Raw genomic sequence first — 26,206 nt, forward strand, 5'->3', positions numbered from 1 at the left:
TGTCCCCAGGATGCAGGGAGGCGGATCCCAGGCAGGGGCGGTTGTCGCATGTTGCCACTGGCGGACACGGATGTCGCGATTGTCACCAGGCCCAGCTGTGCGGAGCAGCAGCGGCTGTCACGAGATGTCCCCTACAGCCCCCGGTGTGAGTGGCACTGTCCCCAAGGTTCCCAACAGCCCAGGAGCTGAGGGGGGATGGGGGATCAAGGGGTCCTGGAAGTGACAGGGTGAGACCCCAAAATCCCCTCCTCGGGACACATCAATACCATCGGTGCCGTGGCCCAGGACAGTCCCAACCCTCGCAGCGCAACGGCAGCCGCAACCGGTGACCGTCACCTGAGGGCAGGACTCTGCTCCTGCAGTGCCAGGGGCTCCTCCCTGGAGTCAATGGTCCCCTCTGCCCTCCCGGCACCTGCCAGTGCCCCCGCCTGCCCCAGGGCCGGGCCCGGCTGGGGCTCCACAGTAGCTCTGGGGCTCAGATGCCACTCAGGGAGCACCAGGTGCAGGGCTTTGGGCACTGGAGCCAGCACGCAGGAGTACCAGGCAGGGCTGGGGCAGGGATGGGCTGAGTTCAGGTGGGCCAGAGGGACTCAGCAGCTGCATGATCGGTGCCCGTGGTGACGGGGCAGCACAGCCATAGGTGCCCGAGCCCTTGGCCAGTGTCACCAAGGGAGAATGAACAGGGAGCGGCAGATCCTTCCCTTCTGCAAGGCAGCTGAGAGGAAACCAGTTCGGAAATGCCCCAATTGATCATTTTGTTCCTGTCACCAACTGAGGGACTGAGGGAGCCCCAAAAATCTGGCAAATCCCTCAAGGATCTGCTCAACAACCTGACCGGGACCCTCTTCAATCCAGAGCTACCCAGGCAGAGCTGAACAAACAAATAACATTTCTCCTGGTATAATCAAAAGGCTGCATTTTGGGTCCAATAAGAGGGACGGGGTCCTGTGCCCCCTGGCACTGGGGGAGGAAATGAGGAGCCCCTGGAGGTACTGGGAGCACTGGAATGAGAAGCCCTGGGCAGCCCACCATGGGACCCCTGATGAAATAAACAGGGCAGGCGATCTTTCTCCTTTTAATGCCTTTATTAAAAGTGATCAGCTCAGGATGGGGGGGTTGACAGATCCACGGTGCCCTACTGCCGCTCCCAGGAGTGACTCGGAGGAGAAGGAAAGTGCAGCTCTGTCCCCTAAGGGGCAAGGTCGAGAGTTTCATCCTCATGAGGGCAATGGGGGTATACCCCGGTTTCCATTTAGTTTACCTGTCCAGGGGTCCTGGCTCCAGCTGACGTCTTAAGCAGTCGGGGTGATGGGCAACCGAGGTTTTCAGCATCTCTGCTGGCTTCGGAACTGGCCCCTCATGTCGAGACACTACTTTGATCTCTTAATTATGTTTTGGCTTGTTGCTTTTAGGGTATTTTCTGGGATTTGGTGGGGGATCCCCTCCTGTTGCACTCTGGGTTTGAGACTAAATTTGCATGTCTCCTGAGATCTCCTCCCTTCCCATCGTCCGGGGGGGAGGGGTGGGGGGGGAGAGGTTGTCATCCTCCTGGCAGCAGGCAAGGGTGGTACTGATAGAACAATTCTCTACAATGGAAGGTTAAGGACTTGATACTTAACAGGTGATTACAACATTCAGCTAACAAAAGAACTCTCCTGGCCAGAAATCAGCTACCAGCTTAACTTAAACTCTGCAAATCCGTTTTTTTAAAAAAAGTGGGTAATTCTTTTTTACTCATAACCCCCGACACATGGCCAACCCCGGAGCACAGAATCTGGGGGGGGGAGTCACACGAGGGGTGCTCTGGGGAACAGACCCCCAGTGTCCCCAGTGCTCCCCAGTGTCCCCAGTGCGCCCCAATGCCCCCAGTGTCATAGCATGCTCTCGTAGTCATGGGGATCCCACTGTCCCTTGTGGGGTCCTGACAGCTCCGTGTTGGTCACTTGTGGATGCCAAGTGTTGTAAATTATCAAATCGGCAGCAAAATTTATAAAACAATTTTATAAATTTATTAGATCACAACCAGATGGAATATTATAAAACCACCACAACTAAGACAGCGTCAACCCTTGACTTTGACGCTGGGCGAACTTGGATCAGACCGACGTAGTGTCAGCGTCTCCCCAGTGGTTCACACCAACCGCTTCAGGTAGCCAGTTTATATAGGGTTTATTCCACTTGAAGCAGAAATGACCTAAGATTTCTGTACGTCCTTTCATATGTATAATGGGGATTATACAGATTCAGACCCGTACAAAAGTTAGTCCATAGGTTTGGATGGCTGTCTGAGCTCCTTGAAATAGTCTTCTTTTCACTTGTAACCAGAACATCGCTGGTCCTCCATGTAATCTCTTCCAGGTGCAGTCCCTTGAATGTTTCGGACATTCCCGGGAAATGGCTACTTATTGCCCCAGAAAGACTCATTCATTTGTTAACAGTCATGATTTTATCTGGGTGAGTCCGGGAAATCTTTGAATAGAAAGAAGGCCCTGCTTCTGGCCATGGGGGTCCGAGGCATGGTTGGATCTTATAATTTTTATACAGTTACAAAGCATGAATTATCTCGATCATATACTGCAAGGGGAATGCAGAGTCCCAGGGATGGGGTCCCTGGGAATGGGGGTTTTTCAGAGGGGGAGTCACTGGGAATGGGGGTGCCATGGGAATGGGGATCCCCAGAGCTGGAGGGCACTCAGGGATGGGAATCCCAGGGGAATTCTGTCTCCAGGGATTTGGGGTCACGGGATAGGGATTCTGGGGGAATGGGGTTCCCATGGGAATGGGGGCCCTGGAAGGATCAAAGTCCTGGGGAAAGGAGCATTTCAGGGGATGTAATGAATGGGAGAGTGTTCCTTGAGAATGGGGTGCTGTGCCATGGGGATCCCAGTGTAAGAAACACCAATCACTTGTTTTTTTAAATTTAAAGATTTAATATTAATAAAATAGTTATAAAAATAATAATACAATTAGAGTAATAATAATTTAGACAATTTTTATAAGGACAATATGAGACAATAAAAACAAAGAGTTATGGACATCCAGGTACCTTTTTCTGGGCAGCACAAGCCCAAAAAAGGACCTCCATTAACAAAGGATTAGCCCTTAAAAACAGTAGCTCTTTGCATATTCATATGCATCATGCATGAATTCCATTTAAACAATGCATTCAGCTTGGTCATAGTCAACTTCCTCCTAATTCCCTTCGAGGAGGGAAGAAGTTTGTTTCTCCTGATAAGGGAGTGAATTAAACGAGGGCAGGAGACACTCTTGTTTTATATTGCCTTTAATAAAGTGATCAGCTCAAAATTAGGGGGGGGGGAGGGAAGAGAGGGGTGTGCAAGTTCACCGAGGTTTGCCACCTCTCCCAACAACAGCTCTAGAAAAGAAAGATTTGGAGCGCTGCCTCCTAGGGAGGAGAGCCAGGAGTCCTGCCTCAGGAAGGGTAGTGGGAGTATACCCACAGTTTCTTTTGGATAGTCAGTCCATGGGGTCCTGGGTCCGACTGGCATCGTTTTAGTTGGGGCGAGGAGTGACCGAGGTTCTCAAGCATCTCTGCCGGCTTTGGACCTCGGCCCTGCTGTCCAGACACCACCCTGACCTCTCAAGTCTGCTCTGCTCGTCTCTTTTGGGGTATTTTCCAGGATTTGGTGAGGGTCCCGTCCCAGTGCAGTTGGGTTTTGAGATAAATTTGCATGTCTCCTGAGATGCAAATTCTCCCTCTCTCCCCACCGTCCGGGAGGGGGGGTTGTCATCCTCCTGGCAGCAGGCAAGGGTGGTGCTGAAAAACAAGAATTCTACACAATAGAGAGTTAAACAGCTATACTCAACGATACTCAAGAGGTGATTACAACATTTAACTAACAAAAAAACTCTTAGCCAGCGATCAATTCCCAGCTCAACTCCAAACTCAGCAGCTCCTTCTCTTAAAAAAAACAGGTAACTTTTTTTACTCATAACAGGGAGCAATAAATTCTTTTTCTCTGAAAGATTTAGGTGTCCTGTGGCAGCTATCTCACTGCAAGTCCTTTCTTTAAAAAAGTATCCTACATAGCATAGTTTCTATTTTAACAATTTTTATAACCTAAAACTATATTTAACACACTACTGAAGAGAATTAATACAGCGTTACTTTCTAACACAACACATAGAATATTCATTTTAATATTTGCGAAAAGCCAATCATAAAATACACATTTTTGACACCGGGGAATGTCAGTACTGGGATGGGGGTCCCAGGGAAGGGAGGATAGAAGGAATGAGGGTCCCATGATTTGGATCCCTGGGGAATGGGGTTGCTAGGGATGGACAGTGGTTTGGTGAGCCCATGGGTCAAAGCTGCTTCCCTGGGTGCCTCAGATTTTGGGGTGACCCAGGGCCCAGCAAAGTCCCCCAGGGTGCTTGTGGTTTGGGAGGGTCACCCCAGGTAGGTTCCAAGAAGGTCTAGGTCTGTGTCCCCATAGCCCCCAGGGGGTTTTTCCCCTCTTCATTAACATTTCCATCATCTTACTCCTCAATTTCACAAGCACCCAGTTTGTGCCTTGATGATCCTGTGGAGGCCCTGAGCATGGAAGGGGTTGGGGGAAGCCCAGAGTGGGGGAAGAAGGGGTGAGGGTTCTGCAGGGAGGTCTAGGGAGGCTGTGCAGAATGGGAGTGTCCAGGTTTCTCCCCCTCCCACAAATACTTTCTCTCTCCTGCAGAAGAAGGAAGAGGCCGTTCGACATGTTAGTTACATGGGAGACAAGCGCTGTCCTGGGGAGATCCTGTCCCAGGGTGGACACATGGACACGGGGATCCTGTACTGGGGCATAAAGGATCTGGGGGGTAGCCAGACTTCTCCATTCTTGCTCATCCCCTGCAGGATCTGAGCCTGCAAGAGCAGCTGGGGAATGGAGCCCCGGGCAGGAAGGAGAGCCCAAACTCTGCTCCTTGAAGTCAATGGCCATTCAAGGGTGGGGCCCAGCCATGGCCCAGCCCCACTGCACAGGGATGGCCATTGCCCAGCCCTGCTCTGGACAGCTGCAGGTGGCAGCCAGGACTTCAGAGTCCCCCCTGCACCCTTGGCTTTGATTCTGGCAGCTTTAGAGCTGCTGCAGAGGTGAGAATTCTGTGGGGGAAAAGGCCTGCCTGTGGTTTGCTCAGCTCTGCAAGAAGCACAAAACCCAAAGGGAGCCAAAGCAGTGGCTCTGGGTGGGCCTTTGATGGTTTTCAGAGCAGGGCTGGCTGGAAATCCCCCCATGCAGGGGCAGCTGTGAGGGAACCAGTCCAGAAACGCAGTGATTGATCATTTTGTCCCTTTGCCCATGAGACTGAGAAAATCACAAAACTTCTGCAAAGACACAACAATCTTCTCAACAACCTGACTGAGAACCTCCTTCTTGAACAAAACCTGCAGCCCTTTGGAACCTCCCAGAAAGAATGTTTGGGTTTTGGATGTGTGTTATGAACAAAAAAAAGTTACCCTTTTTTTTAAGAGAAGGGGCTGCAGAGGAGTTATGAGTTGAGCTGGGAATTGATCGCTGGCCAAGAGTTCTTTGTTAGTGAAATGTTGTAATCACCTCTTGAGTATCCTTAAGTATCGCCGTTTAACTCTCTATTGTGGAGAATTCTTGTTTTTCAGAACCACCCTAGCCTGTTGCCAGGAGGATGACAACCTTCCCTCCCAGACGGTGGGGAGAGAGGGAGAATTTGCATCTCAGGAGACATGCAAATTTATCTCAAAACCCAACTGCACTGGGACGGGACCCTCACCAAATCCTGGAAAATACCCCAAAAGAGACGAGCAGAGCAGACTTGAGAGGTCAGGGTGGTGTCTGGACAGCAGGGCCGAGGTCCAAAGCCGGCAGAGATGCTTGAGAACCTCGGTCACTCCTCGCCCCAACTAAAACGATGCCAGTCGGACCCAGGACCCCATGGACTGACTATCCAAACTGAAACTGTGGGTATATCCCGACTGCCCTTCGTGAGGTAGGACTCTTGGTTTTGGCCCTTGTTCTCTTCAGAGTTCACTGTGGGGAGTGGCAGCAAATCTCTGTAGATCTGCCACTACCCTATTTTGAGCTGCTCACTTCAATAAAAGCATTATAAGAACAAAACTCCTGGCCCTGTTTATTTCAATGTGCAGACCAGAAGAGAGGAAAAAGTGCGGAAATATTGAGAAGGTGTTGTACATGAGGGGCTGGAGAACAGGGGCGTCCCAGCAGGAGCAGGGAGTGCCCAGGCAGGGGAATTCAGGGCAGGCTGGAATAGGTTTACCAGCTCATCAGACCCTGAGGCACATAGGGACATTTCCACAGATTCCAGTGCACTGTTCCAAGGATGGACAGAGCTTCTCTCCTTCCTCCATGGGAAGTCAATCAAGTTTCATTGTGAGAATGGGGAGAAAAATAGGAAGAGTTCCTAAAGATGACCCAACAGAAGGCTTCCTTCTGGGATGTGTTGCTGCCTAGCAGGCAGGGAACAATCCCATGGAGCTGTTGGACACTCTGGGAGGTTCCACACTCTGTGTTATCCACAAGCAAACACTGCTGTGGGATGCACCAATGGGCTGCTAAAGGGAACCAAAAAGTCTCAATTCTTTGTGGTTAGTTTGTATTTTTATTGTGAGTGACTTCTTGGGAGAGCAACAGTTAGAAGGATTCTATAAATCCATTCTATAAGTATTCTATAAACCAGACCAATGACCTCTTCTTTCTGCTGCAGGAAAGAGAAAGTTGACACCGAGTTGGCACTGGGAGATATCAGGGAGGGGACAAGGTAACCTCACCCAAGGGTGTCACCCCCCACCCAGGTCCCCACAACTGGTGTCACTCTCATGGCCCCCATGGGTATCCCCTGGCACTGACCCACCGCAGGATCCACATGTGACCAATGTGGAGCTGTCGGGACCCTACGAGGGACAGCGGGACCCCTGTGACTACGATGATGTGCTGTGACACTGGGGGCACTGGAGGGCATCGATTCCCCTCCAGGGTCCCTTCTTCCTCTTCACAGCACCCCATGGGGCTCCTCCCTTCCCCTTCCGAGTTCCAGGGGGGCACACGCCCCTTTTTTTTGTACCCAAAATGACACTTTTTGATTGAACTGTGTGAGAAACAAGGCCCACTCTTTAAAATCTGTAAATGTTAAATAACAAATAAAAGGGTCTGTAAACATCTGTGCTGGGTGCTGGGCAACTGCCAGAGGCACACAGTTAACTACAACAATTCTTCTTACACACCTTCTCATTGTATTGGTTAAATACATACTCAGGAGGGTTATACACATTCAAACATTCTTCCCAGTTTTCTTGTTCTGGGAATTCTATTGCTTGGTTTGACCCTTGATTCATTTTCATAAAATACATTCCATCCTGCAGGTTAAATTCATATATTTTATGTGCTCACAAGGCCCCCCTGTTCTGTGGTTTGACAGTTCTTGGTAAACGAAGGGTCAGTGGTAAATTCCTCTTTGCATTCTTTCTTTTGATGTTTATTTACTTGCTATGTTTCAGTGTGTTCTTCTCATACAGATAAGATCCTCTACCAGCACATTAAATCAACACTAGCTATTTCACAAAATTGTCTGAGTTATTCTCACCATTGTCACTTAGTTACACAAATAAAGGCATTAGCTACTTCTACAAGGGTTAATGTTATAGTACACAGCACATAGTCTCTATCTGGATATTTTGGGAGAGCCTAAACTATACTATATTTATCATGATAAAATTTATATTCTACAGAGAGATTAGGGTAAAAAGGCTGAAAAATTATAGTGTATCAATAGCAGTTAAAAAGTGATTATAAACTGAATTATACCAAAATAATTTGGAAAAGCCAATAGAACAGTGAAAGCCAATGACTGCATAGTCATTCATAAAAGGGAGAAGGTGCATTGAAGGGTTTATTTGACTTCTCCTTAACCTGCTCTGATTTTGTCAGCCATAAATTCAATTCATATCTCTAAATCCGAGGCAGTTTTACCCGTGACAGGATTTGATGAGCAATCTCTCCTGGTCCTTGTCTCAACCCAGGAACCCTTCGTTCAATTTTCTCTCCCCATCCAGGTGCAGAGGGCAATGAGAGAGCAGCTGTGGGGGGTCCGAGGCATGTGGCCACTGCCCATCCACAGTAAGGCAGGGAGGAGGAGAAGGGTGCAGGTCAGGTTGTTGAGCAGATTGGTGTGGGATTTGAAGTAGTTCTGGGACTCTCTCAGACCCTTACCAAGAGGGACAAAATGATCAATTGCTGCATTTCCAGACTGGTTCCCTCACAGCTGGCCCTGCAGGGGGGGTTTCCAGCCAGCCCTGCTCTGAAAAACATCAAAGGCCCTTGCAGAGCCACTGCTTTGGCTCCCATTGGTGTTTGAGCTTCTTGCAGAGCTTAACAAACCACAGGCAGGCCTTTTTCCCCCACAGAATTCTCACCTCTGCTGCAGCTCTAACGCTGCCAGAATCAAAGCCATGGGGGCGGGGGGGACCCTGAGGTCCTGGCTTCTGAAATTAACAGGGCAAAAGATCTTTCATCTTTTTAATACTCTTATGAAGAGTGATCAGCTGAGGATGGGGGGGGGGGGGGGTTGTTGACTGATCCATGGTGCCCTGCCCCAACTCCCAGGAGTGACTTAGAGAAGGAGGAACGTGCAGCTGTGTCCCATAAGAGGCAGAACTGGAAGGACCCGGTCTTCCTAAGGGCAATGGGAATATGTACAATAGTCGATGCAATGTTCCGGTCTAGGGGTCCTGGCCCTGACTGACATCTACTGCGGGTATGGTGAGGGGTCACCAAGGCCCCCAGTGTCTCCGCCGGCTTCGGACCTCGCCCCTGATGTCCAGACACTACTTTGATCTCTTAATTCTGTTTTGGCTCGTTGCTCTTGGGGTCTTTTCCTGGATTTGATGGGGGTCCCCTCCTGTTGCACTCTGGGTTTGAGATAATTTGAATAGACTCCTGAAGTCTCATCCCTTCCCACCATTCGGTGGGGGGGGGGGGGGGGTAGGAATGCCATCCTCCTGGCAGCAGGGGAGGGTGATGCTGAGAAAAGAAAACAACTTGATACTTAACAGGTGATTACAACATTCAGCTAACAAAAGCACTCTCCGGGCCAGCGATCAGCTCCCAGCTTAACTTAAACTCTGCAACCCTTTTGAAAAAAAATTAACTCTTTTTTACTCATAACAGCTGCCTCCTGGGGCTGGCTAGAGCAGGGCTGACTAATGGCCATCCCTGTGCATTGGGGCTGGGTCATGGCTGTGCTCCACCTTTGCATTGACAGGGGTCCCCAGGATGTGCCAGGCCTGGAACAGGCAACCAAAAAGGAATGTGCAGGGACATATCAGGAAGCGCCATCCCCTGGGAGAGGACTCCCCCATGCCAGGATGTGTCACCCCCTGGTAAAGGATCCCCCAGGACAGGATCCCTCTGGATTTACCCCCCCAGGACAGAACCCCCCCTTTCCCATCTGACTCTCAGCACAAATGGCCTCTTCCTTCTTGTCCAGGAAAAACAAAGTGAAAATGTTGAGGGGGCACAGCCCAACACCTCCATCCTCCACAGCCTCCACACCCTTCCCTGCACAGACTACTCCCCATTTTCCCCCTCCCCGGGGTCCCCCCAACCCCTTCCTTGATCAGGTGCTCCCTCAGGATTGCTGAGTCAGGAACAGAGAGAGAGGGGACATGGCACAAAAGTGAGGAAAATAAGAAAAGAAGAGAAATAGAGGAAAAAGTCCAGGTCAGGGGAGGGCACAAATGCAGAGCTACCCAAGACCCCCATGTGATGCCTGGTGAGGAAATGAGCACCCCAGGGAGGGCTGTGCTGGGCACTGGGTCATCCAAAATCTGAGGCACCCTGGGAAGGAGCTGAGATCCTCATGCCCATCCAGCCACTGACCATCCCTGACATACCCATTCCCCTGGGAACCCAATGATGGGACCCCCAGTGCCTTGGTTTCTGCTCCCTTGGGACCATCCTCCCAGGACTGCCATTGCCCACAACCACCATTGCCTTGATCCCCTCCCATGGGCTGCTTCTTCCCCCACAACCCCTATTCCTGAGGGTCCCTTTTTTCCCTCTGCACCCACATGCCTTGACCCAAAATCCCTCAGGACCATGTTCCCATGGCACCCCCACCCCTGAATCCCCCCAGGCATGGGGACCCAAATTCCCCTGGACCGCAATTCTCCTGGACACCCATCCTTGGCAAGCCACATCCCCTGACACCCCCACTCCTGGCAACCCCATTTCCCACCATGTCCCCAGTCTACCCCATCATGTCCCCAGCCTGTCCCCAGTTTGTGGCCACCCTGCCCCCACCAAGGGCCACCTACACGTGGGGACAGACGTGACGTCGCTTCCTTCCCCTTCATCCAAAGAGCCGCCAGCCAGGGGAGTGGTGGCCACAGCAGCGAGTGACAGCCAGCCCACATGGCTAGGGACACTGGGATGGCCGGGAAGGTGGCGCTGCTCCTGTGGGGTGAGTGCCCCGGGCACGGGCCTGGAACCCTAGGGATGGGCAGGGGAGGGGGCACAGGGGGGCTGCAGGGTCCCCTGAGGTCCCCAAGGCCAGTAGGTGCCAGTCCGTGTTACCCACAGTGGACCTTGGTGGGACTGGGGATGTAGGGTGGCTTTGGGGACAGGAACATGGGGAAAGAATTTGGGGATGGGGATGTGGGGACAGGAATGTGGGGACTGGCACCTTTGTGCTCAGGTAGCTCTGGGGAAAGGGACAAGGGAACTGGGATGCAGGGACAGAAGGAGACAAGAACAGTGAGGATGAGGCCATGGGGATGGGATCATAGGGATGGGATCATGAGCTGGTGGGGGTGACCTGAGCCAGCATGGGCTGTGTCCATGGTGTCCTCGTGCCCGGGGTGTCCACAGTGTCCCCTTGTTCTGCCTCAGCCCAGGGTGGCCTGGGTGTCCCTGTTCTTAAGGTGTCTGTACCACAGGGATGTAGTGCACGGGTGGCTGTGACACAGACATGTCCCCCTCCCTTGTCAAATCTTTTGGGAACCATCCCCACACACTTTCCCACAAGAACTGCTGTCCCCACGGGAACAGTTAGGGACAGGCTGCATACCCCGTGCCCCCGTGTTTCTGTCCCCATGATGCCACCCCCACACTGACCTGTTCTTTCTCCCTTCCAGCCCAAACCCTCGGTCTCGCTGGTGAGTCCTCGGGGGATGCCATGGCCCCACCCTGCTGTCCCCAGCCCCGCGCTGGCCCTGGCAGGCTGGTGTCCCCTGTCACCTGCAGGTGCCCAGACAACCCATCTCCTCGTGGATCCCCCCTGGGTGCCACCGGTGAAATGGGACCAGGTGAAACTGACCTGCCAGGGCTTGGGTGCCACCACCTGGTACAAGGACGGGCAGATCTGGAGGCAGGAGGAAGAAGACCACGTCACTGTCACCGAGAGTGGCACCTACACCTGTGACAGATCCGGCAGTGGGCTCAGCCCCCCTGTGACAGTCTCAGACGGTGAGGGACATTTTGGTGTCACCAGCCTGGCACCTGCAGGGTCCCTGAGGGCTCTGGGTGAGCTCCGCTCCATGGGTCACCTCCTGTGTGACCAGAGCCCGTCCCCTACTCTGGGGACAGACATCCCAGAGTACCCCGAAAAGTAGGAATACCCATGTTGGAACTGGGGACCTCTGGTGTGCTGGGTATGACCCAATAGGGGGTCCCGTTGCAATCAGGTGTGACAGGACCCCTCTGTCCCCCAGACTGGCTGGTGCTGCAGGTGCCAGCACAGGCGCTACTGGAGGGGGACACGGTTACACTGCGCTGCCGGGGCTGGTGGAACAACACGGTCACCTCGGTGTCCTTCAACTGTGAGGGGAAGGAACTGGGGAGACTCCATGATGGCACCGAACTGACCCTGTCCCCTCTTCAGCTGCAATACAGTGGCCGCTACCACTGCAAGTGCCGGGTGAAATACTGGATGTCAGAGAAGTTTTGGGAGTCGGCACTGGTGGCAGTGACAGTGCACGGTGAGCACCCCCATGGCTGGAACTCCAATCTCCTGACACCCCCAAAGCCACTTCCCAGCAGACTCAGAGTCACAGCCCTCACCTCCGCTCTCCTTCCCAGACCTCTTCTCGGTGCCAGTGCTGGAGGGTCCCCCCGAGCCCACCGAGGGGTCCCCCCTGATTCTCAGGTGCATCAGCACGCCCAGCCTCCTGCGGCCCCGAACTCCCCTCTTGTACGTGTTCTACCGGGATGGGCAGGTGTTGGGGGGCCCGCAGGGGTCCCCGCAGCTGCTGGTGCCTGGCCTGGGGGTCTCCCACTCAGGGAATTACAGCTGCCAGGTGCGCTTCAAGGGGGGAGCTGTGTGGAAGAGCAGCGCACAGCTCCGCATCACGGTGCACAGTGAGTGCGGGGATGGGCACGGGGAGCCCCCTCAGCCTCCTCGGGTCCCCTGCCTGGGTACATCCATGTCCCCCAGACAACTTTCTTGAGTCTGGCCCCCTGCCTCTGCCCTGTGTCCCCTCACCTCTGTGTGGTGTGACCCCATCCCCAACATCCCCCCCACACTCATCCCCCCTGTCCCTATCCCCCCACACTGGATGCCAGCCCCTCCCTGTGCCCTCAGCACTGTCTCTGTCCCCACAGTGCCAGTGGCCAATGCCACCATCACCCCCAGTCCCCTGTCACACCAGGTGCGTGCAGGTGACAACGTCACCCTGCGCTGCTCAGTGCAGGTGGGCTCAGCCCCTGTCACCTTCACCTGGCTGCACAACGGGAAGGAGGTTGCCCGGGGTTCCCTCCTGGAGCTCAGGGACATCGATGTGGGACATTCAGGCACCTACCAGTGCGTGGCCACCAACCAGCTGGGACAGGACGGGCACCGCGTGTTCCGGACACTCAGCCCTGAGCTGGCCCTGGAGGTGACCCCTCGCTCACCCTGGATCACAGGTGGGGTCACATGGGGCCACCTGGGAGCTCTGAACCCCAGGGTGATGGGTTACCCTGATGTATCCCCCTCTGTTTCTTGCAGTGGCCGCAGGGATCGGTGGGACCCTTCTGTTCCTGCTACTGCTCGTGGCTGTCATTTTGGCCTGGCACTTGTGGCACCGTGTGGGTGGGTGACAATGGGGGGATGGGGGTCTCAGGGAGCTGTAGAGGCCTCCAGAGTTGGGGAGCAGTTGGGCGGCAACCAGAGCCTCAGAAATGTGACTTTGGCTAGGGGTCCTGTAGGGTTTGGGGAGGTGGTGGAGGGTCCTGCAGGGATGTTGGGGATTCTTTCAGGGTCCCTGGGGGTGTTTGGGGGGGTCTCTGTCCCTGGTGGGCTTTGCATTCTTGAGGCTGAGTTGGTCAGGGGCACTGGGGATCTTCATGAATTCTGAGGGGTTTTAGAGATGCTTCATGATGCTGTGGGAATTGAGGGTCCTGTAGGGGTTCAGGAATCCTGAGAGGGGTCAGGGCCCTGGGACCCCACAGTCACCTCTCCCCTCTTTCCTCTGCAGCTGCCAGGAACCACCAGGAAAGGTGAGTGGGGGGCTCAAACCACACTCCCCTCTTTTACCCCAACACCCAAGACCTCCCATTCCCTCCCCCTAATCCCCTTTATTCCCTCAGGCCCCCCCCAGATCCCCCAGAGGAGGGGGAGGTACTGTACACCCACGTCGTGGTCACCAAGAGGGCAGGGGGTGAGTATGGGGGGGACACATGCAGAGGCACACATCATCCACGAGTGTCACCCCACCCAGACCCCACAGCCTGTGTCTCTCGCAGCATCCCCCTGTGCCACCACCCTCCAGGATCCCCAGGTGACCTACGCTGAGCTGTGGGGACACCAGGGGCGACCACGGGAACCTAGTGACATCTACAGGAATGTGCTGTGACACGCAGGGGAACTGGGGGGCACTGGGGGTCCCCACCCATGGGCACCCACTCACGTCTTTGCTGCAACCAATAACTCCTCCTCCCTGTGGGGGCACAAAGATCCCAAAGGGCTGAGAGAAGAACAATTTACTGAGACAGCAACGAGAAAGAATAAAACCAACAACAACATCAAAAATATTCAGAGTCTAAATTACCACAGAAGGAACTATTTCCAGGGAAAGCCACCAAAAAAGAACAAACCCCAGACATTTCCCCCAGCATGTTTCCTCCACCAAAGGAACCTGGCAGGGCTCTGGGCCTTCCTTGCTCTGATGGCCAAAGCAGCCTTCAGGAGGTTCTGGATTCTCTTGTCCCCTGTACCAAACCCCTCCTCTGCCGTGATCCCCACACAAGGATGTCACAAAGGCCCTGTGGGGGTTCCAGAGCCTCCCCCTTTGCCAGGGCAGTCGGGATCAGGCCATGGCTCAGGGCAGGGTGTCAGAGACTGGAAAAGTGTGATGTCTGGAGACATTTTGGAACAGCTATGTGTGCCAGGGGTGAGACAGGGCCTCGACTGTCCATCAGTCTGCGAGCCATGGCACACTGGGGAGTGTGTGGCACTCTGCCAAAGCCAGCTCCTGAGTGGCCAGGTGAGCAGAAGTGCCAGCTGGGGAGAGGGCACTTGTTGGCCCAGCTGGCTTAAAAGGCAAAGCATGAGGTGGCCAAGTCCCTGACCCTGTCTTCTCTTGGCGTATCTGTCTCATCCACACTGAAACTCAGGATTTGGCAATTCATTTCAGTGAGAAATATCTTCCAAGGAAAGTGGGAACATTCCTGAAATGGAAAGAAGACCCATGTTTAAAACTTTCTTTAATTTCATTGATGAGGCTTCCAGGCCAAAGTGTTGGAAAAGGAATACCGGCTCTGTATTGGGAAATTTATAAACCAGACCGGAACAAACAACACAAACCCAGAACTTTCCTTCCCGCTCAGGGCTGTTGGGTTTTTTTTTTTTGCAGTTACAACCGCGGCCAGCAGGGGGTGCTGAAAGGAGCGCTCCCGGCCAGCAGGGGGCGCCCCGGTCGAGCTCCATCCCCTCAGGGGCCATGGCGGCCTCAGAGGGGAGGCAGGAGGGGAAATCGCTCCTTTTGCAAACTCACGGGCAACAATCGGTCCCAGCAACACCACCGGCAGCAGGTAGAAGCTGCCGAGGCAGCAGGTTTGATCCCAGTGCCCACTGGCAGTGTAGCATTGTCCCAGGGCCAGGCACATGCGCTGCCCAACACCCATGACCACTCACCATGATCCCAGATGGAAGGAAGGCGGCGCCTGACCCCAGGCAGGTCTCGGGGCCACAGCGGCATCTCTGGTGTCTTTATCCCTTAATTCCTGCAAACCCTCAGGTGAGGAGGGCAGGGATGGAGGAGCTTTTGGGACACCTGGAATTCAGACAGGGTCACTCCCCTCAGCTCCACCACGGCTGCCAGCAGACCCCTGCTCGATAATTCCACATGTTTACCTCTTATCTGATGGCCACAGCCTGAGCCAAAGCATTCTTTCCATGAGATTTCAGAAGGCTGCAGGTTTTGTTCAACGAGGAGGGTCCAAGTCAGGTTGCTGAGCAGAGTGGTGTGGGATTTGCAGTAGTGCTGGGGCTCTCTCAGACACTTACCAAGAGGAACAAAATGATCAGTTGCTGCATTTCTGGACTGGTTCCCTCACAGCTGCCCCTGCAGTGGGAGTTTCCAGACAGCCCTGCTCTGAAAAACCATTAAAGGCCCTCCCAGAGCCTTTGCTTTGGCTCCCTTTGGGGTTTTTGCTTCTTGCAGAGCTGAGCAAACCACAGGCAGGCCTTTTCCCCCACAGAATTCTCACCTCTGCAGCAGCTCTAAAGCTGCCAGAATCAAAGCCAAGGGGGCAGGGGGGACTCTGAAGTCCTGGCTGCCACCTGCAGCTGTCCAGAGCAGGGCTGGGCAATGGCCATCCCTGTGCAGTGGGGCTGGGCCATGGCTGGGCCCCACCCTTGGATGACCACTGGCCTCAAGGAGCAGAGTTTGGGCTTTCCTTCCTGCACAGGGCTCTATTCCCCAGCTGCTCTTGCAGGCTCAGATCCTGCAGGGGATGAGCAAGAATGGAGAAGTCTGGACTGCCCCGGAGCTTCTATTCCTCAGGACAGGACCCCCTTGTCCAGCATATGTCCACCTTGGGACAGAGTCCCCTCAGGACAGGAGCCCCCCAGATGTGCCCCCCCAGGACAGAAGCTGTCCCCCTCATGTGACAAATGTGTCAAACTGCCTCTTCCTTCTGTTGCAGGAGAAATTGAAAGGGTTGGGGTGGGAAACTGGACATCCCCATCCCCCACAGCCTTCCCAGCCCTCCCTGCAGACCCCTGACCCCTGTTTCAGCCACCCTAAGCTTCCCCCAACCCATTCTCTGCTCAGTTGCTCTCCAGAATCATCAAGGCAAAAACTGGGGGCTTGTGAAATTGTGGGATGAAATTATGGAAATGGAAAAAAGGAGACAGAAAAGTAATTGGAGTTTGGCAGGGCACACACTCAGAGTATATCGGAATCTCTCTGGGGCGACCCCCAGGCCACCGGCACCTGGTGGGGGCTGTGCTGGACTCTGGGTCACCCCAAAATCTGAGGCATCCGGGGAAGGAGCTAAGACCCACGGGTCCATCCAGCCACTGCCCATCCCTGGCACCTTCATTTCCATGGGAACTTAACCAAGGGACCCCCATTCCTTATGTCCCACCCTCTCTGAAACCCCCAACCCAGTACTAACATTCCTCAGGAACTCGATGGCCCAGGACCCCTAATTCTGAAGGAACCCTCTCCTGTTCATTCCATCCCCTGAAATCTCCCTTCTCCTATGGCCTTGGCTCACCCAGGAACACCCATAGCCCCTGCACCCCATCCTTAGCAGGATCACCACATCCCATAACCTCAAATCCCAGGAGCTGACGTTACCCTGGAACTCCCATCCCAGAGTCTCCTCAGCCCTGGGCACTCCCATTCCCATCGCACCTCCATTCCCCTCCTCAGCAGCCCCATTTCCACAGCCCCCATCCCTGGGATCCCCCTTTCACCTGGATACCCATCCCCGTGTCCCCAAACCCACCGAGTCCTCCACTCCTGGGAACCCCCTGTCCCACCTTGTCCCACCCAGCCTTGTCCCCATCCTGTCCCCATCCTGCCCACAGCCTGTGCCCAGCTTGTGGCCAACCTGACCCCACCAGGTGCCAGCTACGCATGAGGGCGAGACCTGACCTCGCTTCCTTCCCCTTTGGCCAAAGAGCCACCAGCAAGGGGACAGCCACCCTGGCAGAGAGTGACAGCCAGTCCACATGGCTGGGGACACCGGGATGGCCAGGAAGGAGGTGCTGCTCCTGTGGGGTGAGTGCCCTGGGCACGGGCCTGACAACCTGGGGATGAAGAGGGGAGGGGGCACAGGGGGGCTGTGGGGTCTCCTGAGGTCCCCAATGCCAGCAGGGCATGGAGCCCAGCGTGACCAGAGTTGTGGTGGCTTTAGGGACAGGAAAAGAGACAAGAATGTGGGAACTGGGATGCGGGGACAGGAACAGGGGTTGGAGATGTGGGGACAAGGATGTGGCGGAAGGAACTTTGGGGTTGGGGCAGCTGTGGGGACAAGGACAGGGACACAGGGATGCAGGGACAGGGACAAGGGGACAAGGGCCATGTGTTTGGGCCATAGGGACAGGTGCCAACAGAATGGGACCATGGGCACAAGGCCATGGGGAAGTGGCTGTGGGGCTGGCGGGGGTGACCTGTATCAGCATGGGGACCCCATGCCTGAGCATGGGTTAATTGCTGTTTCCCTGTCCTCCAAACATCAGTGCCACACCAGTGCCCCCACTGAGACCTTTCGGGGAAGCCCCCACACACCGTGCCCCCATGCTGCTGTTCCTGCAATGCCAGCCCCACCCAGCCCTGTCCCTTCTCCCTCCCAGCCCAGACCCTTGGCCTTGCTGGTAAATCCGGAAGCACTGGGGGCAGGAGGGAAATGACGTCACTGTCAACGTGAAAGGCACATACTGGTGTGAGAGGCCTGACACAGGGCTCAGTCCCCCTGTGATAGTCTCATATTTTGAGGGGAGTTTGGGTGTCCCCATCCCAGCACCCCCAGGGACCCCGAGGGCTCTGGGTGGGCTCTGCTCCAAGGGTCACCTCTTGGTGTGACCAGAGCCTGTCTCCGGCCCTGGAGACATCCCAGAGAAGAAGAACCTGTGCTGGAACTGGAAACCCCTGGTTCCCTGGGTGTGACCCAATAGGGGGTCCTGGTGCCATCAGTCATGACAGGACCCTTCTGTCCCCCAGACAATCTGGTGCTGCAGGTGCCGGCGCGGGCGCTGCTGGAGGGGGACACGGTGACACTGCACTGCCAGGGCAGGTGGAACAGAACGGTTTACCTGGGTGTTCTTCTACCACGAGGGGAAGGAACTGGAGTTTTTCCCCGATGGCACCGAACTGTCCCCGTCCCCTCTGCAGCTGAACCACAGCGGCCAGAACTGCTGCTAGGCCTGGGTGAAACCCTGGGGGTGGAAGGAGTCAGCATCAGTGACAGTGACAGTGCAGGGTGAACAACCCCACAGCCCCAACCCCAAGACCCCCACAGCCCCTCCTCAGGGACGTGGGCTCACAAATCCCCCTCCCTTCTCCTTCCCTGAGCTCTTCCTGGTGCCGGTGCTGGAGGGTCCCCCCAAGCCCACCGAGGGGTCCCCCCTGACTCTCAGCTGCCTCAGCACCCCCAGCCCCCTGTGGCCCCGAGCCCCCCTCCTGCACGTGTTCTACCAGGTTGGGCAGGTAGTGGGGGGCCTGCAGGGGTCCCCGCAGCTGCTAGTGCCCACCATGGGGGTCTTCCACTCAGGGAATTACAGCTGCCAGGTGCGCTTCAAGGGGGGGCCGTGCGGAAGAGCAGCACCAGCTCTGCATCACGGTACGCAGTGAGTGTGGGGATGGGCACGGGGAGCCCCCACAGCCTTCTCCGGTCCCCTGCCTGGGTACCTCCATTACTTCCAGGGTCCCCCCATCCCTCACTGGCTACTGCCACCTCTCTCTGCGTCCCTTCACTCCTCTGGGAGGTCCCCCCATGGTCCCCAAGTCCTATCATCCCCTCCCTAGGTCCCCGTATCTTCCCTGCAGTCCCCCATCTTTGGATCCAAGTGTCCCCTCCCTTAACCCCCATCCTTACTTTGGGTTCCTTTCCAACCCCCCTCCCCCAATCTCTGTGCCCCCTTGTCCCTCACTGGGGTCCCTCTGCCCCTGTCCAAGCACGCAAGGTCTTTAACTGTCCACTGGTGTACCCCCCTCCTGCAGGGTCCCGTCTTCAGGGGTGCCCCCCTCTCAGTGCAGCCTCCCGGGGGACAGGTGGCACTGGGGGACCGCCTGGTGCTGAGCTGCACAGTGGCCACAGGGACAGGTCCCCTGTCCTTCTCGTGGCACCGGGAGGGCTCGGGGGCACCACTGGGCACTGAACCCCGCCTGGAGCTGCGGCATGTTGGGGAGAATGACAGCGGCCAGTACTGGTGCTGGGTCAGTACCAGGGACAGTGTGGCCAAGAGTGACCCCCTGAATGTCACCGTCCTGGGTGAGCAGGATCCTCGGGTTAGGTGTGATTCCACCCATGGCACCCCCATCCCACCTTGCCATGTTCCAGCCCCATCTGTGTCCCCACAGTGCCCGTGGCCAATGTCATCATCACTCTCAGTCCCTTGTCACACTAAGTGTGTGCAGGTGACCCTGTGACCCTGCGCTGCTCGCTGCAGGTGGGCTCAGCACCTGTCATCTTCCCCTGGCTGTGTGACGGCTGGGAGGTGGCCCGGGGTCCCCTCCTGGAGCTCAGGGACATCGATGTGGGACATTCAGGCACCTACCAGTGCGTGGCCACCAACCAGCTGGGACAGGATGGGTACCACGTGTTCCAGGCACTCAGCCCAGAGCTGGCCCTGGAGTTGACACCATGGGGACACTGCAACACAGGTAGGGTCACATACAGTCACCAGGGAGTGAAGGACCCCTGGGGTTCAGGGTGACCCTGATGTGCCCCCTCTGTTTCTTGCAATGGCCGCAGGGGTCGGTGGGGCCCTTTGCTTCCTGCTCCTGCTCGTGGGTGGCATTGGGGGTTGGCACCAGTGGCACTGTGTGGGTGGGTGACAATGGGAGGATGGGGGGCCCAGGGAGCTGTAGAGGCCTCCAGAGTTGGGGTACCATAGGGCAGCAGCCGCAGCACCAAAACTCTGACCTTGTCTGGGGATCCTGTAGTGTGGCAGTGTTCGCAGGGGTCCCAGGACAAGGGAAGAGATAGGAATCTTGACTCCGTGTTTCAAAAGGCTGATTTATTATTTTATGATATATATTATATTAAAGGAAAATTATATATTAAAACTATACTAAAAGAGTAGAAGAAAGGATTTGATCAGATGGCTAGCAAGGAAAGGAATGGAATAATAATAAAATATCTTGACTGACCAGAGAATCTGAGACAGCTGGACTGTGACTGGCCATTAATTAAAAATAATCACATGAGACCAATCAAAGATGCACCTGTTGCATTCCACAGCAGCAGATAATTATTGTTTACATTTCATTTCTGAGGCCTCTCAGCTTCTCAGGAGAAAAAACCCGAAAGGAATTTTTCATAAAATGTGTCTGTAACACTGTAGGGTTTGGGGAGGTGCTGGAGGGTTCTGCAGGGATGCTGGGGGTTCTTTCAGGGGCCCTGGGGGCCTTTGGAGGTCTCTGTCCCTGCCGGGCTTTGCATTCTTGAGGCAGAGTTGGTCGGGGGAACTGGGGTGGTTCATGAATTCTGGGCGGGATTCAGGGATGCTTGGGGGTCCTGCAGGAAATTTGAGGGTCCCATGGGGGTTCAGGAATCCTGAGAGGGGCCAAGGCCCTGGGGACCCTGCAGTCACTCCTCCCCTTTTTCATTTGTAGCTGCCAGAAAGCACCAGGAAAGGTGAGTGGGGGGCTCAAACCACACTCCCCTCTTTTACCCCAACACCCAAGACCTCCCATTCCCTCCCCCACATCCTCTTTATTCCCTCAGGGCCCCCCCGGATCCCCCAGAGGAGGGGGAGGTGCTGTACACCCACGTTGTGGTCACCAAGCAGACAGGGGTGTGAGTACAGGGTTGGACACAGGCAAAGGGACACATGCAAAGGGACAGCACCAGCGGCGAGGGAAGAACCTCTGCGATCTACGGTGGCTGCCGCCGCCATGCCGAGAGCCGCTGCTCTCTCCGCTTCGCAGCCTGCGCCTGCAGCGGTTTCACTCTGCCCGCCACCGCCTGCAGAGGCCCCGTTCTGCTCTTCGCCGCCTGCATTGGAGCCTGTAACCAGCCCAGTCTCTTCCAGCCCAGTCTCCCTTCGCCTTTCCTCGGACAGTTCCGAGCCGTGCTCTCCTGAGGCGGAGACAGCGAAAGGAGACACCAGCCTGTTCTGCAGCAGAGGCACCTCTCGGCAATCGACTGCTGGTGCCGAAAAAACTGAGAACTCTGAAACTCAGTGCTTTTCTGGGGACCAAGGTTTTCGTGGGACCAACTGCCTGTTGGGTGGGGCTCCCCCCGGGGCTCAAGCCTCCTCGGCCCCCTGCTCCCGTCTGCGGGGCGGGAGAGATGGTTTCCGAGAATGCTGCCGCTGGTCTACTGCCCCAGGGGGATGGGGGTGGTGCCGCGAATCAGACAGCGGGGCAGTCACTCGTATTGTGGGGGAGGGGGGCGGAGGCGGGAGCGCGGATCACCCGCTGGTCCTGGGCAGACGTGGGTGGTGCCAAGAACCCCACAGTCAGGTGAAATTTCATATTCCCAGAAAAACGTCTCCTTCCTATTTGCCAACAGGGACCGGTGGTCCTGGAAAGAGTTGGGGGGGGGGAGGAGGCGTTCGGCCACTCCTCCAACCCTTCCTCCCTTTCTGCCGGGGGAGGGGCGGAATGCCGGAGGAAGTGCCGAGACACCGGCAGCATGGTGGGGGCGGGCTGTGAAAATGAAGACCACACCCCACGGGCCAGATTTGCGCCCCTTGGCCCACCCACCAGGGCCTGAGCCTCGGCCTGCCAAGCACCGCAGGGTCCTAAGACCCGCTGCTGCTGCTGCGGCTGCGGCTGCTGCGGCTGTGGCTGCGGCTGCGGCTGCTGCTGCGGCTGCTGCTGCTGCTGCTGGCCTTCCTGATCCAAGAAACAAAGCTCATGGTCTTCATAGACTACTTGGAGCACTGGAACGTCATAAGTTAGGCTCTGCCTGGTTGTATTAAAGACTGTTGACGTGGCTTTCCAGCATTTTCTTAAGTGTCTGAATTTGGTCAAATTCTGCTTATGCAGCAGACACACACAATTGTTTTGAAAACTTTGGGGATGCAATTCAGACCTGAGTTCATTTATATCACTTGAGTTGTTCATTGAGGACATGACTGCATAGGCCAAAAGCCTTGCATGGTTCTTCTATCAAAGTGCACACACTCTGCAGAAAGCAATTCAATGAATGCCAACCAAGGCTTGACCTGCAGCACCTTACTGGCTGGGATAAACCCCAGAGGCCTAAAGGCCTTGCAGCTGTGGCAAACAGATGTTGCTCATCTTGTCAAATTTGGCTGATCTGATTTTGTGCATGTGTTTATTAATACCGTCTTCTCTGTCATGTGGGCATCTACTCACACTGGGAAATGGGTGTTGACGAGTTAGACGGCCTGTGTTACGAGCAGTCTAACAATTTTTTTTAATTAATAGTAAAGTTTATAAAAATAATGTAATGGTAGAAAGTTTATAGTATGAGACCTCTTCAACCATTCTGAACCAATTTTGATTGAGGTTTTGATGGATAGCTGATAAACCTCTGGAGCTGTTTGTTCTCTTTCCTGCAAGGGATCTCTCAGGAGATTACAAACACTGCCTCCTCCTTTAAACGAAGAGGAAGAATTGTGGATATTCTCAGTTCCGTCGAAGAAAGAACAGAGACAATTTCTCCCAGGCTTAGCCTGGGAATCTTAGACAAAAAAATTCAACAATTCTTATCTCTCTTTCTGTAACCATTGTTTATACTTATGGTTCTTCACAGTGTGCTATTCATAGGCACCGATATTGTGAGATGTTTTCTACTTTGAGACCAATCTAGTCCCACTCAACAAGTGGGACTATAAAGATCACTGCTTCTTGCTAAAAAAGATTCATTTTGAGCCTTCTGATCCACCTGAAGACTGGAGTCTTTCAGTCCCTGACTCAACAGCATCAGCGGCCCAGGCCTTGGGGATGATTCAGGTGCTCCTGAGCTTGTTCCCAACAAAGGGCAGCACTCTGGGAGTGGTCAGCACATCCCAAAGAAACAGCCTGGGGCTGCTGGAGCCCGAGTGCTGCTGGCAAGGACAGCATGAGGGAGCCAGGCCCCGCTCAGCCAGCACTGCCCGAGGAAGTCTCATCCTGCAGGAGCTCGGCAGCCTCTGCTGGTGCCAGGGTCAAGGCCAGAGGGGCCAGGGGGCAGCAGGTGGGAGGGGCTAGGGTGGGAGGACTGAGACCCCACTGAGGAGCCCCGAGCATGGAGGGAGCGAAACAGCGGAGGGGAGACCCCGGGACGAGGGGGGACAGAGAGACCCTGCGGTGGGGTCTGCAGAAAGGAGGGACTGCAATGGTGGTCCAGGAGCATTGGGAAGGGGCCCAGCTGCCATCGTGCTACGAGTGCTGGGACAGTCACAGGGTGTCTGAACCCCATGCCATCCCCAGCAGCTCCGTGTCCCCTCCTGCTGATGCCACCACATCCCCAAGGCCACCAGAGCCCTGATCCTGTCCCGTGCTGCCCCCAAGCTCTTCCCAACCCTTCCAACCCAAATTCCCAAGTTCCCGATTCCCAAATTCCCACCAGGAATCTCTGACCTCTCGATCCTCCCTCTTCATCTGCTCCTGGTGCTCCAGGAACCTCTGGCCCTCCTGGAATTTCTGCTCGGCCCTCAGCGCCCACTGCTCCTGGCGCTGCTCTATCTGCTGGAGCAGCTCCAGTTTGTGACTGGGAATTTGGGAAGCATTCAGGAATTATTTGGGAATTTGGGAATTTGAGAATTTGGGAATGGAAAAGTTGTGGTCTGGTTCCAGTATTGTGGAGTGTGTGGGGTGGGGAAGGGGAAAGGAGGGGAAAGGGCAAAGGGCAAAGGGGAAAGGGGAAAGGGAAAGGGAAAGGGGGAAAAGGGAAAAGAGGGAAAAGAAAGGGAAAACGAAGGAAAAGAAAAAAGGGAAAACGGGAAGGGGAAAGAGAGAAAAAGGGAAAAGGAAAGGGGAAAGGAGAGAAAAGGGAAAGGAGGGAAAAGGAGAGAAAAGGAGGAAAAAAGAGGAAAAGGGGAAAGAGAAAAGGTGAAAGAGAAAGGCAAAAGAGGGAAGGGAAAATGGAAAAGAAGGGAAAAGAGAGAAAGGGAAAAGAAGGGAAAGGGGGGAAAAGGGAAAGGAAAAAGAGAAAGAGGAAAGGGAAGAGGAAGAAGAGGGGAAAAAAGAATGGGGGAAGGAAAAAGATATAAGGGGAAAGGGATAAGGAAAAAGAAGGGGAAAGTAAAGAGGAAAAGGGAAAAGGGAAGCACGGACCTGACGAGCTCCTGCTTCCTGCGGCGCTCCAGCTCCTCCTCCAGCTGTAGCTCCTTCTCCCACTCGCTGTCCATGAGCCATGCCAGGCACTGCTCCTCTGCCCACAGCTCTGCCTGGATCTGCCACCTCTCCACCACCTGCCTGTCCAGGATGGAGCTGCAGCAGGCGGCCAGCAGGAGCTGCGGGACACGGGAATGGGAATGGGAATGGGAAAAGGAAAAAGGGAAATGGGAATGGAAATGGGAATGGGAATGGGAAATGGGAGTGGGAAAAGGGAACCTGGAGCAGCCACTCCTGCCTGTCCAGGATGGAGCTGCAGTGGGAGGTCAGAAGGAGCTGCGGGACACGGAAATGGAAATGAGATAAGGGAAAAGGGAAATGGGAATGGGGAAGGGAAATGGGAAATGGGAAAAGGGAATGGAAATGGGGAATGGGAAATGGGAGCCCTGAAGCAGCACCTTCTCCTGCCTGTCCAGGATGGAGCTGCAGCAGGCACTTTGAAGGAGCTGTGGGACGCAGGAATGGGAATGGGAAGAGGGAAATGGGGAAAGGGGAAAGCAAAAAGCGAAAAAAGGGGAAAGGGGGGGGAAAAAGAGGAGAGGAGAGGAGAGGAGAGGAGAGGAGAGGAGAGGAGAGGAGAGGAGAGGAGAGGAGAGGAGAGGAGAGGAGAGGAGAGGAGAGGAGAGGAGAGGAGAGGAGAGGAGAGGAGAGGAGAGGAGAGGAGAGGAGAGGAGAGGAGAGGAGAGGAGAGGAGAGGAAGAGAGGAAGAGAGGAAGAGAGGAAGAGAGGAAGAGAGGAAGAGAGGAAGAGAGGAAGAGAGGAAGAGAGGAAGAGAGGAAGAGAGGAAGAGAGGAAGAGAGGAAGAGAGGAAGAGAGGAAGAGAGGAAGAGAGGAAGAGAGGAAGAGAGGAAGAGAGGAAGAGAGGAAGAGAGGAAGAGAGGAAGAGAGGAAGAGAGGAAGAGAGGAAGAGAGGAAGAGAGGAAGAGAGGAAGAGAGGAAGAGAGGAAGAGAGGAAGAGAGGAAGAGAGGAAGAGAGGAAGAGAGGAAGAGAGGAAGAGAGGAAGAGAGGAAGAGAGGAAGAGAGGAAGAGAGAGAGGAAGTTCTGGCTGTACCAAGTTCAGCCACCGCATCTCCTCCTCCTGCTCCAGCTTCATCTCTGCTGCATGCTCCTGCCACTCCAGCTCTCGCTGCAGCTCCAGCTCTGCGCAGGCCCGCGCCTCCCGCAGCTCCTCCTGCCACCGCTCTGTGCTGCAAGCCCGGCTGTGTGGCTCCTGCGGGACAGGGACACTGCTGGGGACACTGCTGGGGACATTCCCGGGCCTCCTGTGGGACAGGGACACTGCTGGGGACGCTGCTGGGTGATCACAGGGGTCCCAGAATGAGGAAAGAGATGAGAAAGTTGACTCCATGTTCAGAAGACTTGATTTATTATTTTATTATATATATTATATTAAAAATATACTAAAAGAATAGAAGAAAGGATTTCATCAGAAAGCTTAGCTAAGAATAGAAAAGGAATGAATTACAAAGGTTGGTCTCTGACCGAGACCGTCTGGACATGTGGACTGTGATTGACCATCAATTAGAAACAACCACATGAGACCAATCACAGATCCACCTGTTGCATTCCACAGCAGCAGATAATCATTGTTTACACTTTGCTCTTGAGGCCTCTCAGCTTCTTAGGAGAAAAAATCCTAAGGAAAGGATTTTTCCTAAAACATGTTGGTGACAGCTGGGGACATTCCCAGGCCTCCTGCGGGACAGGGACACTGCTGGGGACATTCCCGGGCATTCCCAGGGGATATTCCTGGGACATTCCTTGGGGAC

General features: G+C 54.8%; 1 protein-coding gene and 1 long non-coding RNA gene across 6 annotated transcripts in view; one reads left to right on the forward strand and one right to left on the reverse strand.

The window, feature by feature from the left end:
* LOC132340336 (Fc receptor-like protein 3) overlaps window positions 1–13,998 on the forward strand; it is a 377,484-nt gene extending 363,486 nt beyond the window's left edge. The window contains exons 1-10 of one of the 5 annotated variants that reach the window (XM_059871263.1): window positions 10,331–10,452; window positions 11,126–11,146; window positions 11,235–11,456; window positions 11,702–11,968; window positions 12,069–12,347; window positions 12,591–12,893; window positions 12,976–13,059; window positions 13,445–13,466; window positions 13,557–13,627; window positions 13,739–13,998. In XM_059871263.1, coding sequence (XP_059727246.1) covers window positions 10,404–10,452; window positions 11,126–11,146; window positions 11,235–11,456; window positions 11,702–11,968; window positions 12,069–12,347; window positions 12,591–12,893; window positions 12,976–13,059; window positions 13,445–13,466; window positions 13,557–13,627; window positions 13,739–13,761 — 1,341 coding nt within the window. In that variant the 5' untranslated portion in view covers window positions 10,331–10,403 and the 3' untranslated portion in view covers window positions 13,762–13,998. Of the gene's footprint in view, window positions 1–10,330; window positions 10,453–11,125; window positions 11,147–11,233; window positions 11,457–11,701; window positions 11,969–12,068; window positions 12,348–12,590; window positions 12,894–12,975; window positions 13,060–13,444; window positions 13,467–13,556; window positions 13,628–13,712 lie in introns of those variants that run through there. The other 4 variants (XM_059871260.1, XM_059871265.1, XM_059871262.1 and 1 more) reach the window with 4 other exon arrangements.
* On the reverse strand, window positions 13,992–15,606 carry LOC132340337 (uncharacterized). Its single transcript, XR_009489842.1, has 3 exons — window positions 15,322–15,606; window positions 15,103–15,241; window positions 13,992–14,636 (listed from the first exon to the last, which is right to left on the reverse strand). It is a non-coding gene; the product is annotated as an uncharacterized LOC132340337 (long non-coding RNA).
* Between the last annotated feature and the right edge of the window lie 10,600 nt (window positions 15,607–26,206).

The sequence above is a fragment of the Haemorhous mexicanus genome, chromosome 31 (genome assembly GCF_027477595.1).
Source record: "Haemorhous mexicanus isolate bHaeMex1 chromosome 31, bHaeMex1.pri, whole genome shotgun sequence".
Classification (NCBI taxonomy): Eukaryota; Metazoa; Chordata; class Aves; order Passeriformes; family Fringillidae; genus Haemorhous; species Haemorhous mexicanus.